This window comes from Mytilus californianus, unplaced genomic scaffold (assembly GCF_021869535.1).
Source record: "Mytilus californianus isolate M0D057914Y unplaced genomic scaffold, xbMytCali1.0.p SCAF_3, whole genome shotgun sequence".
NCBI lineage: Eukaryota > Metazoa > Mollusca > Bivalvia > Mytilida > Mytilidae > Mytilus > Mytilus californianus.
The window spans coordinates 11,870,786-11,890,308 of NW_026262679.1; the positions used below are offsets into that span (position 1 = coordinate 11,870,786).

The 19,523-nt window shown below is 30.8% G+C and overlaps 1 protein-coding gene across 4 annotated transcripts in view; it reads right to left on the reverse strand.

The window, feature by feature from the left end:
• Positions 1 to 6,725: 6,725 nt before the first annotated feature.
• The window catches only part of LOC127732961 (myb-like protein X), a 60,718-nt gene continuing 47,920 nt past the window's right edge, over positions 6,726 to 19,523 (reverse strand). For all 4 annotated transcript variants that reach the window (XM_052242191.1, XM_052242190.1, XM_052242192.1 and 1 more), the window contains 3 exons: positions 17,767 to 19,275; positions 15,963 to 16,052; positions 6,726 to 11,763 (listed from right to left, as the gene is read on the reverse strand). In XM_052242191.1, the coding sequence (XP_052098151.1) occupies positions 11,575 to 11,763; positions 15,963 to 16,052; positions 17,767 to 19,275 (1,788 nt within the window). In that variant the 3' untranslated portion in view covers positions 6,726 to 11,574. The remainder of the gene's footprint in view (positions 11,764 to 15,962; positions 16,053 to 17,766; positions 19,276 to 19,523) is intronic.

The window sequence follows — 19,523 nt, forward strand, 5'->3', positions numbered from 1 at the left end:
CGTATTCTCATAAAAAAACCAGCAGAAGTTTGATTTATAATTATACGTCGGTTACATCAGACGTCAATATAGAAAATAATGTTCCTTCCACTTGAGACTGTGAAACATCTAGTTTTAGATATGTTCCCTATGGTCATGTCCTTACAGGAGACCTCAACATTTTCGAAGACCGTGAGGTCATTACTTTTCTTAAGAAAGGACTGAAATATCGTCCTCCATCTAAAATAGATTGGAAACAGTGTCGTCAGATCATTAAAGACGCTCTGTCTGTCTACTGTAAAAATTGGTGTAACCGTGAAAAATCTGATAAAAAATCTCTAGACAGTTATTTGAATAATATTCATATATCTCATTTTGAAAACAATTCTGAAATTAGTAAAAGGGTCCATGATATTCCCATTTCTAGAATAAAAAATAAACTCCAAGTACTCGCAAAGCGGTTTGTGTTCATACCGGCAGACAAAGCAGCAAATAATGTAGTGGTGGTGTGATGCATATACTACACGGAAGTTCTCTAAAACGAAATTACAAATTCTTCTACATTCAGGTCCACAAGCATATCACTGCCACTACCCAGCTTAAAGCCTCTTCCGTACATTTGAAAGTCCCTACTATGTATTGGTTACCTAAATTGCACAAAAAAACATTTAAATTCTTTTTCATCTCCACGTCTAGTAAGTGTTCTACTACCAATCTATCAGTGCTTCTAACTACCTCCCTTACTACTATCAAAGAACTTGTTATTAACTTTTGTAATAAAACTTATGAAAATAATGGTATTAATTATTTTTGAAGTGTTAAAAATTCTTTAGAGGTTTTAGATAAAATAGATGCTTTTGATGGTCCTTTTAATTTTGTTGACAGTTATGATTTTTCTACTCTCTATACTACACTTCCACACAATCTTATCAAGAAAAAGTTTTCATATTTAATTAAATGGTCTTTTGAAAAATCTCATTACAAATTTATTTGCTGTAACTCGTTTAAAGCTTTTTTCTGTAACGAAAAAGGAAAGTATGCCTATATCTATATAGTGAAGATATACATTTTCTCCTGGACTACATATATATACTTTTCGGCGATAAAGTGTATCGACAAGTAGTAGGTATTCCTATGGGCGCTAACTGCGCCCCTTTAATAGCAGATTTATTCCTGTATTGCTATGAATCTCAGTTAATGACCAAACTCAGTAAAGACACGTCATTGTTACATTTGGTTGATACATTCAACAATACCTTCCGTTATCTGGATGATATTTTTTCGTTAAATAATCCAGAGTTCTCTAAATATACTACCGAAATTTACCCAAAAGAACTTACTTTAACTAAATCTAACATAAACAGCAGTAGTTGTCCTTTTCTAGATTTGGACATTTCAATCTCTAAAGGAAAACTCCATACTAAAATTTACCACAAAAGAGACGACTTTTCATTCCCTATTGTTAATATTCCTTTTTTAGCTGGCGTTTCTCCTTTGGCTCCATCATACAGTGTTTATATATCCCAACTCGTTTGTTATGCCTGTGTGTGTAGTGATGTCATAGATTTTAACGAATGTAATCATAGGCGGATCCAGGGGTGGGCCCCCCCTTTTGTGGGAAAAATTTGGTTGATTATATAGGGAATCACTGAAGCATGACTGGAGCGGGCCCCCCCTTATGAAAAGTTCTGGATCCGCCACTGGTAATCAATGCATCACTGGTAAATTATTAAGTCAGGGATTTGGTTACCATAAATTACGTAAAACTTTTACTAAATTCTTTCATAGATACAAAGATTTGATTAGTAAATTTGGCTGTACCTGTAGAAAACTGATTAAAAACGGTATTTCACATCCTAAATTTTACGGTAATATTGAACTCAAAGCGCGGAAATCACTATGTGATCTGTGTAAACTCATCGAACCTTTAAACAAACTTATTATTAAAGGTTATCTTACCAATGTTGTAATTAGATCTTTGAATATAGTTTACATTGGCACTAATATCGATTTTGTCATCAGCAAATTAAAACATAACTAAATTTGTATTCTTTTCAAACGGGATGTATAAAGATACACCCACGTTCATTTTGATCTATAAAGAGGTTAACTCCTAATTATTCTACTGCCTGTCGATACATTTATTTTTAGCATTGCACAAGTCATGTCTTCTTTGACTGTCCATGACGTTAAAATACTAAATCCCTGGGATGTGTTTTAGTTGATTTTAGTCTCTGATGCATGATTTTTTAATTATTAATTGTTTTTGGCTTTTAACTAGCTGTCAGTAACTGCGAGTACTCTCAAATCGTACTTTCTTGTTTATTTAACCTGTTGATACTAATTGTAATGCTTTTTTGTTATTTAATGTTTACTTATTCAGGGTTATATCTAGTCTATATACCAGCTTTGATAAGTGTTTGGTATTACTATAAATTTTCACTTCTTCGTACTATGAACATCAAAATTATTTATTTTGTAAAAATATTTCCTTTCTCCATTTGAACTGTACATGTATACCTAACAACAAAATTATTTTCATTTACCTGTGTTTGAAGGCATTGCAAATGGCTGATATTTTTGTTCAAGCATTTTGTTTTTCTTAAATTGTTTAACATTTCACAGCGGTATAACACGTTACATTAATTATTATTCTCTTAGTTTATTTATTTTGTATTTACATTGTATCATAGATCAAATTTATTTGTTCAGTGTATATTCACTGATGTTAATATGTCTTTTGATTGAGTTAAGCAATTTCAATTGATATTTTATAGTGTGTCTTTCTATGTTGTGATGTTACACTATTGTTTCAGATAAGGGTGAAGGTTTGGTACCATTAAAACGTTTAAACCCGCTGCAATTGTTTGCACCTGTCCTAAGTCAGGAATCTGATGTTCAGTAGTTGTCATTTGTTAATGTGGTTCATAAGTGTTTCTCGTTTCTCGTTTTATATATAGATTAGACCGTTGGTTTTCCCGTTTGAATGGTTTTACACTAGTAATTTTTGGAGCCCTTTATAGCTTGCTGTTCGGTGTGAGCCAAGGCTCTGTGTTGAAGATGGTACTTTGACCTATAATGGTTTACTTTTATAAATTTTGACTTGGATGGAGTGTTGTCTCATTGGCACTCATACCACATCTTCTTATATCTATGAGTATGTCAATCAGATCCATACATGAATATTTCAATTAAATCTGTACAATATAAGAATAAGGAGATGAGGTATGATTGCCAATGAGACAACAATCCACCCAATTTCAAATAAAGTGGATGAAAGCAATTATAGGCAACCGTACGGCCTTCATCAATGAGAAAAACCCATACTGTATAGTCGGCTATAAAAGGCTGTCAATAAGTTCTGAACCTGAGTTAATCAATCAGATCTATAAATGAGTATATATCAATCAGATCCGTACATGAGTATGTCAATCAGATCCATACATGAATATTTCAATCAAATATTTCAATAAGTTCTGAACATGAGTAAATCAATCAGATCTGTAAATGAGTGAGTCAATCATATCTGCACATGAGTATGTCAGTCAGATCTGTACATGAGTATGTCAATCAGATCTGCACATGAGTATGTCGATCAGATCTGTAGATGCATATGTCAATCAGATCTTCACATGAATATGTCAATCAGATATGCATGATTTAGTTGATCAGTTGTGAACATGAGAATGTCAATCAGATATGCATATAAGTATGTCAATCAAATCTATTCATGTGTATGTCAATCAGATCTATACAATAGTATGCAAATCAGAACTGTACATGTGTATGTTAATCAGATATATGCATGATTATTGCATTCAGATCGGCACATGTGTATGTCAATCAGATCTGCATATGAGTATGTCAATCATATCTGTACATGCATGTCATTCAGATCTGTACATGCATATGTCATTCAAATCTGTACATGCATATGTCATTCAGATCTGTACATGAGTATGTCAATCAGATCTTCACAATAGTATGCAAATCAGAACTGTGCATGATTATGTCAATGAGATGTATACATGAGTATTGCATTCAGATCGGCACATGAGTATGGCAATCAGATCTGCATATGAGTATGTCAATCGTTTCTATATATGCATAATTCATTCAGATCTGTACATGCATGTCATCAGATCTGTAAATGAGTATGTCAATCAGATCTGTACATGGAAAGTCAATCAGATCTGTAAAAGAGTATGTCAATCAGGTCTGTACATGACATTTGTTTGTGTATGTCAGTAAGATCTGTATAGGTATATGTGGATCAGATCTGAGCATGTCAATGTCAGTAAGATGAGGTTGTCAATCAGATTTGTACAAGTGAATGTCAATTAGATCAGTGCATTTATGTACATCAGATTAGTCAATTTATGGCAAAACAGCTACTTCCAGGCCCTTTTATTTAAATTTTTTTTTTTAATTTGAGGATCCTTCATATGAAGCTAGTTCAGTTGACCCCAATCTCATCAAAATACAGATCATGTATCCAAGCTTTGATTACAAGGATCTGAAAACACTCTAATTTCTGTTTTAAAGACCTTTTGGGATCCTCTGGTTTTGTCGGATTAATACACACCTTTAAAATTTGAAGGCTGAAATTTGATTGGCTGATGTAATAATTATCAGAAAAGAGAGTAAAACTGACTGTTGACAGATCCTTGTAAGCAAATCTTAGACACAGGATATGTATTTTAATCAGACTGAGTTGACCCATCAGTGGAGAACTCATTAGTATTCAGTTCACATATTAAAGTAAGTTTCATTTAAGATTAAAACAGTTTAAAACAGCTCTCATTGCTAAATGTTCACTGCTTGTAATAACTCTGGGTGGTTTTTGGGGCTTGGTTTGTTGCACCTATTTGTTGTTGTTGCAGTGTGTTGCTCTCTGGTGGCCTTTTGGGTGTTTGTGTCATGGACAAGCATCTCATTTTATTCATATTTAATAAAAAAAACAAATCTGTTTCAAAGAAGGTATGAAAAGGTGCCTTTTTTAGCCCCTTAAATATGAAAATCAAAAGTATTATCTATCAAATAACATCCCTCAGATGTTCACAAAACATTCGTCTGTTAGATAATGTATTTATATTATTGAATTTTGTTTTTTAATTTTAGCATTAGGGCTTCAAACTCCCAAAATAACTTCACTTTGAGTTTTTGTCATTGATATTTAGATATAAGCCAAAACTTGACCCAAAAATATATAGCAGGGGTTCAAATTTGCTTTAAGTAATGAAAGGTTTAGGACCATTTGAAATTTTAAGTGAAGGGTCCTCCATAAGAAATCAATGGTCGTGTATCAAGCGTCAGTGTAAAGAATGGTAGGTCCTTGACTTTTGTAATTTAAAAATGAAAAGTCCTCTCCTAGAAAAGACAGGTCCTAGACCTCGGACCCACACTAGTTTGAACCCCTGTACTGGTATATGCAATGCATTTTGTTACAAAAGATCTTTTTCAAAGACTTCAAATTGGATAAGGCTTTGGCTCATACATTTTTTGTCAGAAAACTTTTGTGTAAAATGGGCATTTTAGGCTAAATATATCAATTTTGACATGTTCAGATGTCATAAGGACATCACTAATGACTTTTCTGCCCTAAAATATCCAGACTTTATCATCTATTTTTCTCAACAATAAAATGAACAAAATTTTGAAAGGCTTGAATATTTAAAAGTATGTTAATGCAGTTCCAGGGTTCAAATAATGGCTCTTATTATATATCCTCCTTTAGCCTAAGAATCTTCATGAATTAGTTTTGATATTCCACTGCAATACTTTTGTTTTATATGACAATGGTAAGTGATCTACTTACAATCATTCAAAAGAAAATAGACTACAAATGTATCATTTATATAAGTGTTACAAAACAACTTTTTGTATGTGTGAAAAATTTATACATTTAGATACATACACATTTTTTTTATTGGTTGTTATTGGCTTTGAACTAGCTTTAAGTAACTGTGAGTACTCTTAGATCTGTACTTTGTGTCTTGTTTTTTTGTTAGGTTTTATTGGTGCCTTTTATCCATCTGATGAGTTAAGTACTTTTCAACTAATTTTTAAAGTTTGTTCTGATGTTGTATGTACTTATACACCACTCTCCCAGTTAGGGGTAGGGTTTGGCGCCAACAAACATGTTTAACCCCGCCACATTATGTATGTGTCTGTCCCAAGTCGGGAGTCTGTAATTCAGTGGTTGTCGTATGTTGCTGTATATCACATTTGTTTTTCAATTATTGTTTTGTACATAAATAAGGGCCTTTTATAGCTTACTATGCGGTATGGGTTTTGCTCATTGTTGAAGGCAGTATGGTGACCTACAATTGTTAACTTCTACTTCATATGGTCTCTGGTGGAGAGATGACTCATTGACAATCATCTACATATTTTTATTTTTATATCATATGTGTAGGTGATCTATCTGTTGAAGATTATACCGCTACTTATCTGACAAATGAAAAAGATCAGGATCTTGTTACAAGTAAACTGAGTATTCATATGAAAATACATTTGAGATGTGATGTTATTACGCTTTACACCTATCATATTTATATTGTTATACATGTATTAATACAAAATGAATTTTAAGAAGACAAAAATATTTCACTACATAACAGTCCCCAGAACGACAACAAATCTAGAAGTTATTGACCTTTCGTAAATAAATACTGAGGATCAATCTTAAACCTGAAAATTTAACTGCATCAAAACATGTCACTCCATAAATAAAACTGTCACACTTTTATGTTTATAAATATTTATTACTTAACTTCATATTAAAAATATGAAACAATAGTTTGTAGGATTTTCTTTATAAATATGGTATTTCTATTGAGCAACAAACATCAACAAAAAATATACACTATCTGTAACAACAGAGACATTAATTTTTGTACAAAGGAGTTAGCTCCCTTATCACAACCTTAATTTTATATCACAACTTTTCTATTTTTCTTTCACAACATTGACATTGTCCTATTATTTTCTCAAAATATTTCAAGACACATTAATTGCATTGACTTTGAAACTGATGGTGTTGGGTTAAACTATAAAATGAGATATTAAAAGGAGACAGTATCACGCAGCTTGCAGGCTAAGTGATTTTTCTTTACCATAACAGAACAAATTTATGAATGATTTAGGTTGGTTAGGTATCACCAGACTTGTAGCAATTACAGATAAAAGATCAAAATATATAAAGTTGTATTCCCTATACTATTTCCATAGCAACATAAATCATCTCTTTTGTTTTTTGCTGGAGTCATTATAATCAATTCTTATCAGGGATGACTTTAAAATTATTACTTTATTACTATGAAAAGAAAAATAGGGTTTCATTGTACAGATTTGCTTAGTGGTTTCCAGCAGATTTGAAATAGATTTTTAGTGGAGAATGAAGAATTTTTGATGGTAGACTTTCCAACACCAATAGGTTGAACAATTATAAAAATATGATACTTTATTATCAACTTGTACATCTGCACTGGTTATAATATCATTTTATTTATCAAGGGAGATAAATCTGAATTTTCTACATCTAACAAGGGATTAAACAGTAAATTGATAAAGGCACTAGGGATCTGTTATGTACAACCAATTACAGAAACATATTGAACTCTATACAAAATATGGTGTTTTCTATATTTACAACTTTAATAAAAAAAGACACAAATATAATTAACTAGCTGTATACCATTAGCACTATTATCTTGAAGAGTATGATAAAATAAATGGGGAATGTGTCCATAGGACACAGATGATGTCCCAGTTTGCATATCATATAAAGTTATAAAGGGACATAACTGAAGAACGGTAAAAGTGACACTACCCAAATGTGTACTTGATCTGAGTTTTCTGTTAATAAGTATTGTGTATAAGTCTCATAACATTTGATTGGTTGAGGCAAACTTAAGTTAGAGAACAGAAACGAAAAATTCAGCTATTTTCCATTTGTAAATGGGCATAACTCTAGAACCGTTAAAGTGACACCACCATAGTTCAAATTTGATCTGTATTTTGTGGTAATAAGCATTGTGTATAAGTTTTATAACATTTGGTTGAGGCAAACTAAAGTTAAAGAACGGAACAAAAATTCAGCAATTTTCCATTTGTAAAGGGCATAACTCTAGAACTGTTTTTACTTGTTTTACGTATGCTGTAGTGTAATTTGTTACCTTAACCACACATCTCCAATTATTCATGTAACTTAATCCCTCCCACCATTTTATTGTCAGAACGTATCATCAAGAGCCAATAACTTTGATACCAGGTCATAACCAGAGGTACAATTTACGAAGAAACACGTCTTTAGGTACACAGATGGATATATTATAAAGTAATAATCATTTTATTTCTTACAATATAGCACCTTTTTGAATATGAATTTTAGACACGGCTATAAGGAATGGCGGTAATCAAAATAATAATTCTGTGTATAGGGTTCTTTTAAAAAAAAAAGGTTTTCTGATTATATCAAAATCATTATATAGGATTCCAGTGAGTTAGGTTTCACAGTTAACATCATTATATAGAAGGATTCCAGTGAGTTAGGTTCCACAGTTAACATCATTAAATAGAAGGATTCCAGTAAGTTAGGTTTCACAGTTAACAATAAATGACAGGTTTCAAGTTAATATGGTTTTGATACTTTCATTAGCATTAAACAAATATGGGAAATTCAATAAGGTATTTTATAGACAAAAGTACTACAATTAAACTTACAAATTATTTATTTTTTGTTGATGAGTTTACAATAATCTGTAACGTGAGGGTACCCAAATTGCACCTATTTTGACAGTTTTTTCACCTACGTTTTTTTATGATCCAGACAAAAGTTTCCATTCTGTGTTTATTTTGTAGGCGTATCCTTATTTACCATATAATTACACCAATTTTATTTTGAATCCATATTGAATCATAGCAAAATGGGTTTGAGCCAACCTCCAAACGATCCATGATTCTGAAATGAGGAGTACCCAAATTGCATACATGCTTAAATTCACATCCTTAAAAATTGAATAACAGATGTTTTGTTTTATTTCTTTAAACATTTAGAACAATTTGACATTAGTCCATGCTTACTATTCATTTTTTAAGAAATGGATGCTTGTAACATATTTTATTTGCTCATTTTTAAAAGATGACTTTTTGTGAATGTCGCCAGTTTCCATAGATTTTACTTTTTCCAGTGAATGCTTCATCTATTGATATATACTGTGAACATTTTGTGTATATTTATCTATGTGAAAGACATGTACAATGTTAAATCATAAAAATACAAATTGTTTAGTCTCAAAGAAAACTTGTAAGATTTCCACAGCTATTTTTGTTGAATAGGTGCAATTTGGGTACTCGGTGCAATTTGGGTACTGTGACGTTAAATGCATTTTAGAATTTCTTAAAAAATATAAATGAAAAAATGATATATATGTAAAAAAGTAATGAGGTTTATGGAAATGACAGTTAACTATAGAATAATTCTGATACAATATAAATAAGTCTATAATACTAAAAATACACATAAACATTTGTAAGTTTTACTGGCAAGACATACACACTATAAACAATTCAAGAATTTTCTTTGTGTGCTTCGGACATCCCTAAAATGTTTTTTCTCATGTCATCAATGAAGTAGATATTGCATTTTCTAAAAAAAACTCAGTCAATATTGTAAAACGAATGAAACATCAATATAAAACCTGTTCACATCATGTATATAAAAGCTAAATACAGTCAATACTGCATAGGTGGTTCTAAACAAGTGTGTCTACTTCACAGTTTGGTGTCACCCAATACAGAATATCATATGGCATTTTCAATATCACACCTACAGCAACCAGAGACACCAATATAATCCCAAGAGATCTGCTAGAGGGATTATATTGGTTGAGGGTTGATAGGGTGTGTCATATTGATATTTATAAAAATATTCTAATTTTACTTCTCGTCTGATTTTCATGAACCTTTGACCCCTTTGAAAGCCCAACTGACCAAGTTTGATATGCAAGTTATATAATTATCTTATTTTCAACAGATTTTTAGTAAGTAGTGATTAAAACAATAATGTAAAAAATTATAAAGCAAATAATTCATCCTTATTTTCAACTCAACCATATTTCAATACAAAAAAATATTTTAATATGAATCATTTTTGGCTCTACTATTAATAAATTAATCACATAGCAAACATTTACCCGTATAACTTACTTGACAAATATTTTCATTCAAATTTTTAGATTTCTTTACATTTAAAAAAAATCTATGTAATGTAACAGTAAAAAATGATAAAAAAAAGAAATGATGATGCTATGAATATTGTACAAAGAACCAAATATAAAAAGTATAATTACACATTTCCACACATGAAGATCAGCATTTTCAAAAGAAGAATTTGTTTTGCAATGACATGCAGGATGTATTTAGTAAAATGCTACAAATGTAGTTAGATTTTGTACTACTTTTTACACAGAAGCTGACATGAAGATGTTTACCTGGTATCACAATTTATGAAAAAACCATACCAAAGGACAAGGTTCAGGAAGGGTCAAAATTGGCCCCTAAGGTTTTAATATTTTTAAAATCTGGCCAGAATACCACAAATTCTACATAGAAATAGTTGTGGTATAACTATTAATACACATTTACTTCTTGTTTGCACACTACATTATAAATTACAAAGTTATGATCCCTTAAGTATGCTTTATTTGAGTAGTAACGTCCGTTTTGGTCCAATTTTTCCATAGTTATAACAGTTTATGGAAAAGTTAACTTTGGCCACCACCTGTGATCTAGGTATTCAATAAAAATATTAGCACTTTTTGATTACAGAATATTTTGGATTGTGTGTTGCGGTCAAAGTTTCCATGAAGCTTTCTGGTCTGCAAAATGCACAAAATCATCGTTTTTTTACATCTCCAAAATGTGCTGACTTTTGCAACTACACGTATATATACTTTTATGAAGGAGTTGTTGAACTAGGCATTTAGGCTTTAGAAATTGGTCCATTTTAAAATCAAGTTACCTGATGAAATTTATGATAAAGTTGAAATTCATGGCCAAATTTTGGTAAAAGTGAACCTTGTCATTTGCTGCAGTTGAAAAACAATTACAGCTTTAAAAAGTTTGTGACCCTCATTGCAATATAGCTGTTTCATGCTAAAGTTATGTTAAACAATAATCAATCAATTTAAAAGGCTGGAAAGTAAAAAAAGACACAGATACAAATATTTCAATCCTAAATATCTGAATGTTTTACATTTATACCAAAAAAATAGTCATTTAAGTTTCTCTTATACACAACTTTTTAAATTAAAATTTCAATTTTTGAATACCATATAGTGACAAACATTAATGTAAATGGAATTATAAATGTTATAATAAAAAGATGGAACATGTTATGCATCAAGGAACTTTTTGTGATCATTTTTCATCAATGGCAAAAAAAAAATGTCAGAACATCATTTTAAATTGATCTTAATTTCTGTTTGCATCCCATATAATACCCTGCTGTTTTGACCTCCAAATTTTATAATTATGTCTGCTTCTTTATGACTACATAAACATATTTAGCTCAACTTTTTTGTATCCTAATCATGACTGTTTTTTCCCAACAAATATGACTAAAACAACCACAACTCCAATAACAACACAAAATGTAAATACTGCACATATAAGGCGGAGAATTCGACTTCGTCTCTTTCTTGCTATTGTTTGTTCGATTAATTTGTCGTAGTTGACCGCCCCTTCACTGCCAATGCTTTCAATATCATTATCTACATCCTGGAAAATAAAAGGAAATATTTGTATACTTCATTATGTACAATTCCAAGAAAAACACAATAATTATCACCATTTTTTTATTTATAGAAAAGTATTTCCTTTTCTTTTGTCATATTTGTTTTATCATTAAACAAGCTGTTGGTTTTATCGTCTGAAATGTTTAACATTTTATTATGTTGGGGCTCTAGTTGACTATACTGTATGGGTTTTGCTCATTATTGAAGGCTGAACAGTTACCAATAGTTGCTTACATGCTTGTCATTTAGACTATTGTGGATAGTTGTCTCATTGCAATTATTCCACATCTCATTATTTTTATAATATGAAATAATTCTATACCTATTATGGACTGTTAATTAACCAATTTATAAAAAAAAGGTATTGTATTAATTGATTACAATTTATTCAGGACTGAAGATTAAGATATCACTCAAGCGTACAATGTAAGTCTACTGTAAACCATGTTTAAGACTGGGTTACACTATGTACTTCTAGTCAAATTTAAATGTGTTTGATGGATTCTTAAAAAAAGGTGCTTGTAGCAATTTATCACAATTTATTCAGGACTAAAAATAAAGATTGTATATTAGTTTAAAGTCAAATGTTAATTTCAATTCTGTCTATCAATGATGGTCACAATTATTTCATTGAAATGACAAATTACAATAAATTAAAGTATACGTTTAGATATCACTCAAGTATAGTAATGCAATACTTCTGAACCTAGCTTTACACTGTCAAGTCAATCATTTATTACCTCCCTTAGACCTAACTATTTTGAAAGGTCATGCAGGTTTATTTCAGCATGTGATATTATCATCCAGACAATAATTTAAAAAACAACCATTTGACTCAGAATACAGTCACCATTGCTAAGATGTATGTTTACTACATATCACTCCTGCCAATCTTAGAGAAGCCTAACATTTTCCAAGATGAAAAATAGATGTCCCTTTATGTCCACTGATATTTATGTGACATCATTGTCCTTATGTGGTAAAAACAGCACCAATATGAGAACAGGGTCTTCAAATTAACATTCATAAAAAGTTTAACAAGATGGATTCTTGCAGTTTCAGAAGAGAAAAAACTAACCATTCAGAATGAAGAATTGCCTAAAAAAAACTGTTTTTTAACCTCACAAAAATGGGAACAAAAAAAATAATTTTCAAGAAGGACCCTCCATACAGTTTGGTAATAAATTTTCAAGTTGTTTTCAAAGGAGATAATGAAAATGTGAAACTTTTATTAGTTACAGACACTAAGTGACAAAAATAGCTTACATTAGTCCAATTAACCTACAGTTATAAACTTCAATCTCTGTAACACACTTGGTGTAGATAATAAAGTAAATTAATTATTAAATAAGAGATGAAGAGTTCTGACATTAATTGATGTGAAATAATTACAAATATTAAAGAGGCCATCTATCATGTTTACACTGAGAGTAAATTCCTGCATACATTGACTTCTTACTTCAGGTTACAAAAGAGGATGCTAACTTCAACTGTTTTAATAGATATAAAAGTGTATGAAAACTGCATAGAGAAAATTTATGCACTAAAGAATCACTTGAATATTTAAAAACTGATTTAGACAGGTTAAAACCAGTGCAATAAGCAATCCAAAATAAACAAACTGTAACTTATCAGAAAATAAGTACTAAATAACAACAATGATGAAACGAATGCTATTTTTATGATACTACATAAGAATAATGGATACTTTGTACAAAAGTCAATTTATTTCCGGTGTGACCTTGACTTTTAATCAGGTGATCTCAACATCAAAAGAGGTCTATTTTACCATTGCAACACCTCGAGTTTTTGGTGGGGTTCGTGTTGCTTAGTCTTTTGTTTTCTTCTATGTTGTGTTTTGTGTAATTTTGTTTGTCTGTTTGTCTTTTTCTTTTTTAGCCATTGCTTTATCAGTTTATTTTCGATTTATGAGTTTGAATGTCCCTCTGGTATCTTTCGCCCCTCTTATTTAACTATATTTGGTCAAAATACTAAGCATCCCAATGTTTTCATATTCACAAACTCTAAACTTCAAGTAATGTAAATTATGTTCTCCATGCTTCTAAATTAGATATAATATTGTTTTCAGAGGAGAAAATATATTTTTAGTGAATGATAAAAAAAATCCACCTATGTTGAAAGAAATACTAAAAGGTTTATTTTTTTTTGTTTAATCAAAATCATTTGAATATTCTTCTTGGCTGTATAAGTTTTGCATCATTTACCTAAACTTTACTTAACTGAGACTTACAAAATACTTTTTATTTAATTTTTTGTATAAAATTTTCTATATTTAGCATGTTTAGTTATGTAGCAGACATTTTTGATGGCTATCAGATAAAATCATAATTCTTTATAAAGAGATCATAAATGTATCAATTATGTGAAGTTTGGTTGCAATTACCATTTTCCAAATGCATATTGTTTTTTACCAATTTTCTATTTTTACTTATAATTAACATGATTAAAGTCAGTTGGAGTCATCAACCATGATAAACTGCTTTATAAAGATTTTATCTAACTACAGGTTTTTTGTTCTATATATGGTGTACAGATCTTTTTATATTTATATAAGGATGTTTTTTTTTCACTCAACTTGTTTTCAAGGTTGACAACATTTCTAATCAATACAAGTGAACACTTTGATATTTTAATCCATGAAATTTTAAAAAAAAATCAAAAACTACATTGCCTAGAAAATCAGAAGTGGTATTTTCATAATCAAACAAAGACATAATTTCATTTATCTGATCTCAATCTTATGTGTATTGTTTTTCTTTTTTGTCATGTTTCCTTTGGCTATAGTGTTGTCTGTTTTTCCTTTTTTTTGTCATGTTTCTTTTGGCTATAGTGTTTTCTGTTTTTCTTTTTTTTTTGTCATGTTTCCTTTGGCTATAGTGTTGTCTGTTTTTTGTCATGTTTCCTTTGGCTAAAGTGTTGTCTGTTTTTCTTGTTTTTTTTTGTCATGTTTTCTTTGGCTATAATGTTGTCTGTTTTTCTGTTTTTTTGTCATGTTTCCTTTGGCTATAGTGTTGTCTTTTTTGTCATGTTTCCTTTGGCTATAGTGTTGTCTGTTTTTTGTCATGTTTCCTTTGGCTAAAGTGTTGTCTGTTTTTCTTTTTTTTGGTCATGTTTCTTTGGCTATAGTGTTGTCTGTTTTCTTTTTATTGTCATGTTTCCTTTGGCTATAGTGTTGTCTGTTTTTTTCTGTTTTTTTGTCATGTTTCCTTTGGCTATAGTGTTGTCTGTTTTTCTGGGTTTTTTTTGGTCATGTTTCCTTTGGCTATAGTGTTGTCTGTTTTTCTGTTTTTTTTTGTCATGTTTCCTTTGGCTATAGTGATGTCTGTTTTTTTGTCATGTTTCCTTTGGCTATAGTGTTGTCTGTTTTTTTGTCATGTTTCCTTTGGCTATAGTGATGTCTGTTTTTCTGTTTTTTTTTTGTCATGTTTCCTTTGGCTATAGTGTTGTCTGTTTTTCTGTTTTTTTTTTGTCATGTTTCCTTTGGCTATAGTGTTGTCTGTTTTTCTGTTTTTTTTTTGTCATGTTTCCTTTGGCTATAGTGATGTCTGTTTTTTTGTCATGTTTCCTTTGGCTATAGTGATGTCTGTTTTTTTGTCATGTTTCCTTTGGCTATAGTGATGTCTGTTTTTTTGTCATGTTTCCTTTGGTTATAGTGTTGTCTGTTTTTTCCTTTTTTTTGTCATGTTTCTTTTGGTTATAGTGTTGTCTGTTTTCTTTTTATTGTCATGTTTCCTTTGGCTATAGTGTTGTCTGTTTTTTGTCATGTTTCCTTTGGCTATAGTGTTGTCTGTTTTTTCTGTTTTTTTGTCATGTTTCCTTTGGCTATAGTGTTGTCTGTTTTTCTGGGGTTTTTTTTTGTCATGTTTCCTTTGGCTATAGTGATGTCTGTTTTTCTGGGTTTTTTTGTCATGTTTCCTTTGGCTATAGTGTTGTCTGTTTTTCTGTTTTTTTTTGTCATGTTTCCTTTGGCTATAGTGATGTCTGTTTTTTTGTCATGTTTCCTTTGGCTATAGTGTTGTCCGTTTTTCTTCAAGTTATGGTTTTTGATCACCCCATTGGTATCTTTTGTCCACTTTTTTTAATTAAGCTTAATTTAGACAGTAACTGAGATGTAGAAATGAGAAACTGGTATAACATAATGAAGAAAAATAAATTAATTACAAGTCCAGCATGTCTGATTTGTCCTTGTTCTCCACCATGAGATGTTAAATAATTCTTCAAGTAGGCTGGTGTATTCAGATTATCATCATACTGAAAGTTAAATAAAATCATATATCATTACTTTTGTGACAAAATGCTCATATCAAAATATTAATAAGCATGGACACCTCAGCTTGTCTGGATTTAAGACTAATATTAATTTATAATCTTTAAGTGAATTCATTACTTTTAAAAATTTAGTTTGAGTGGTTGACAATGTTATTAGAGTATTTATTTGTACTGGTTTTATGTTCTTTGATGAAACAATCTCAGTTATCCATAGCAGCATCTGTTCAAAAATAGGAAAAATAAGATGTTGTATGAATGGGACAACTTTCAATTAAAGACAATGATGTGAACAATTACTGGTCACTGTACAGCATTCAACAATGAGTAAAACCCTGACTATAACAATTCAAATGAGTAAACCCATAGTATGATTCATACTACAACAATAAGCAATGACTCCTATAAGGAGTTGTCTGACATTTTTGGTCTAAATACGTAGATCTTAAGTTATCATATTGACCATTTCTGCCCCTGTCAGATTTTCTCTATTTGTAACTCGTAACAATATAATAGACAATACTGGCATTTTACCCATATGTTCTTTTTTTAGCCTTGGCAGCCATGTTGGTTGGCAGGCACATTTTTTAGACTAGATACCCTAAGGATGATTGTGGCCAAATTCAATTATATTTGGCTCTGTAGTTTCGAGGATAAGACTGTTGTAAAAGTAAATAGACGATAGACTTTGACGACAGGCGAAGGATGCCAAGTGATAGCAATAGGTCACACTGGCTTTTTGGCATTAAAATAAAGTCATATGATGATTAGTAAGAAAGTGCAAAACATTTCTGTGTTGCTGCATTGATGTTTCCATATATAGAAAACTTGTTTGATTTTGGCTGAACAACATTGGTATACCATAACACCGACATTTAATTAAAGTTCAAAAAATTTAGTCAGGTATACCATTTTACAATGCTTCAACAACTTTTCAGTTTATGGTTATGAATTATCATTTTGACTAATATGACTTGCATATCAAAATGCATTTTAAAATTTTTATTGAAAGTGAGTATTTAATTTTTATTAGAATTTTATGGTTATCCAGCTGAGTCAGACTACTATATATGTAAGGTGATTTTTGTAAAAAATAAATAATTCTAGTATGTTATTATCCAAAATAGCAACTTTAAAAAATATAAAAGTTCAACTTTAACCACACTGACATTCAAAAGTGCAAGATAATTTGGTGTTCCAGATAGTTTTGAAGGCTGGAGGCAAAAGCATATTAATTTGTGTGACTGAACTTTCAAAAGTAATACTAGATTTTTTTCAAAATTAAACCTCCACCCTTTAATCCTTGAGTAGGTATTAAAAAATGCTGTCACCATGATTAACATACTGCTATATTGTTAAAAGCCAAGTTACTGTTGTCACATTATTAAACTTTAAACAGGTGATTAATATTCTATAGAAATACCTGCAGAAAACCGTTAAATGGGAGAAAATGCTAAATTTCATAAATGTTTAAAAGATATCATTTATCATTACAATCATTACCCATAATTATTTGTTTTTCAAATACAACTGAAAAGCAAGATTAAATATTTGCAGCTTTTTGAGGTAAATTTAATATAATAATCAATTTATCATATTTTCAAAATTGCATTTCTATGAATTTACAGAAATGAATAAAACTCTTTAAATCTTTAAATGTTTTAACATGTTCTGATTATTGGTTATCTAAGTATATTACCTGGTCACCATCTTCTGTGTTCCTGTCTTGTATAGCCTGATTGTCCTCATCATGAAACACGGGATTAAGTTTGGCAACAGCATCCTTACTGGATATTTTCCCTTTATAAATATCCTTTAAAGTTAATCTTTCCTGTTTGTATTTATTTGGTTTTGTATCATTAAACACAGTATCATCAGAAAATTTGACTGATTTTTGTTCATTTGAATTGTCAGTTGACCTTGAACGACCTACTGGCATAGCACTATCATCCATGACTACAGGAACAAGAATGGGCTTAGATGGTTTCATATTCAGTGAGTTTAATATATGATCTGGAAGTGAATTCTTTCTTTGTTTTAATTTTTTCTTCTTTTTAGATTTTCCTTTTTCATTTACATAGCTGTCTTCATCAAGAGAATATGTTGAATTCACTGATCCATTCATTTTTGGTTCTTTGTTAATGGAACCATTTGTCTTTTGGTGATTAGTATCATTCGTGTTTTCATTTTGAGCCTCACTTTTAGTGTCTGAATTTTTGTCATTTTCCTTGGGATCTGTAGAACTGAGATCACTTGTTGTCATGTGTGGCATTTCACCATTTAAGAGGGTATTGTCATTTTCATTTACTTGTTTTTCAAGGTTATTTTCACTTTCATTTACTTGTTTTTCAAGGTTATTTTCACTTTCATTTACTTGTTTTTCAAGGTTATTTTCACTTTCATTTACATGTTTTTCAAGGGTATTGTCACTTTCATTTACTTGTTTTCCTAAAGTTTCTGTTTCATCCACCTGCACTGACGCTGATTGAACTTCATGAACTGTTTGATCTTGAGCCTCAGACTGGATTAATGTTGTAGAGACTGTTTGAATTTCTACCTTTTTATCTTGAACCAGATTTTCAGTTACTTTTTCTTCCTCTGACTTAACTTTGGTTTCCATGTCCCGACTAACATCAATTTCAATGTCAACAGGATCAATGTCATTTTTGAATTTTGTTTTATTTCTGTTGTAGTCTATCATTTCATAAGCTTCTTCATCACTGCTATTCGTTGATTTTTCAATTTGATCATGTGACAGTGGTGGTAGTGCGATGTCATCAATATCTGGCCATTCTGACCCTGCTGACATGTCACCTTTCCCCTCGCCTTCCCCAGAGTATTTTACTGTATGCTCCATCACATCAAGTCCTACCTCACTATCAGTATCAGATATAAATGACGGATTTCTATACCCATTTTCTATAATTATATCACCCACACAAACATCACCATTAGTAACTGTTACTTTATCACGCTCTGTTCGTGAATTTTCCTTCATCAATTGTTCTTTCATTATTGAATTTTCATGTTTTGTTGAATTTTCCACTGATGATTTTGGTATGTTATTATAAACCTGAATTTCTATACCACCCATATCATTTTCCTTGCTAGAGTTTTTTCCATTTTTTAATCCGTGTCCATCTTTGTACACTGGATTTGTTTTGATAACATTCGTCTTTTTACTGCTAATACGTCCACCAAATATTGCCTAAAAAATAAATGAAAAAAAAGGATGTATCAGTTTACTAGTAACATGGTATATAAAACAAGTTCAAACAAGTATCTACAATATATTACTCTCATCATTATTAATTTGGTTTTAAGAGCTTAACTCAGCAGTAAAACAATATTTGTTTAGGCAACAGGGATAAAGGGGGGGGGGGGGGGGGGGGGGGGGGGAATTTAGACTGCCACTGAAAAGTGAGAGTATGTTATTTGCCTTCTAATAGGCTACCT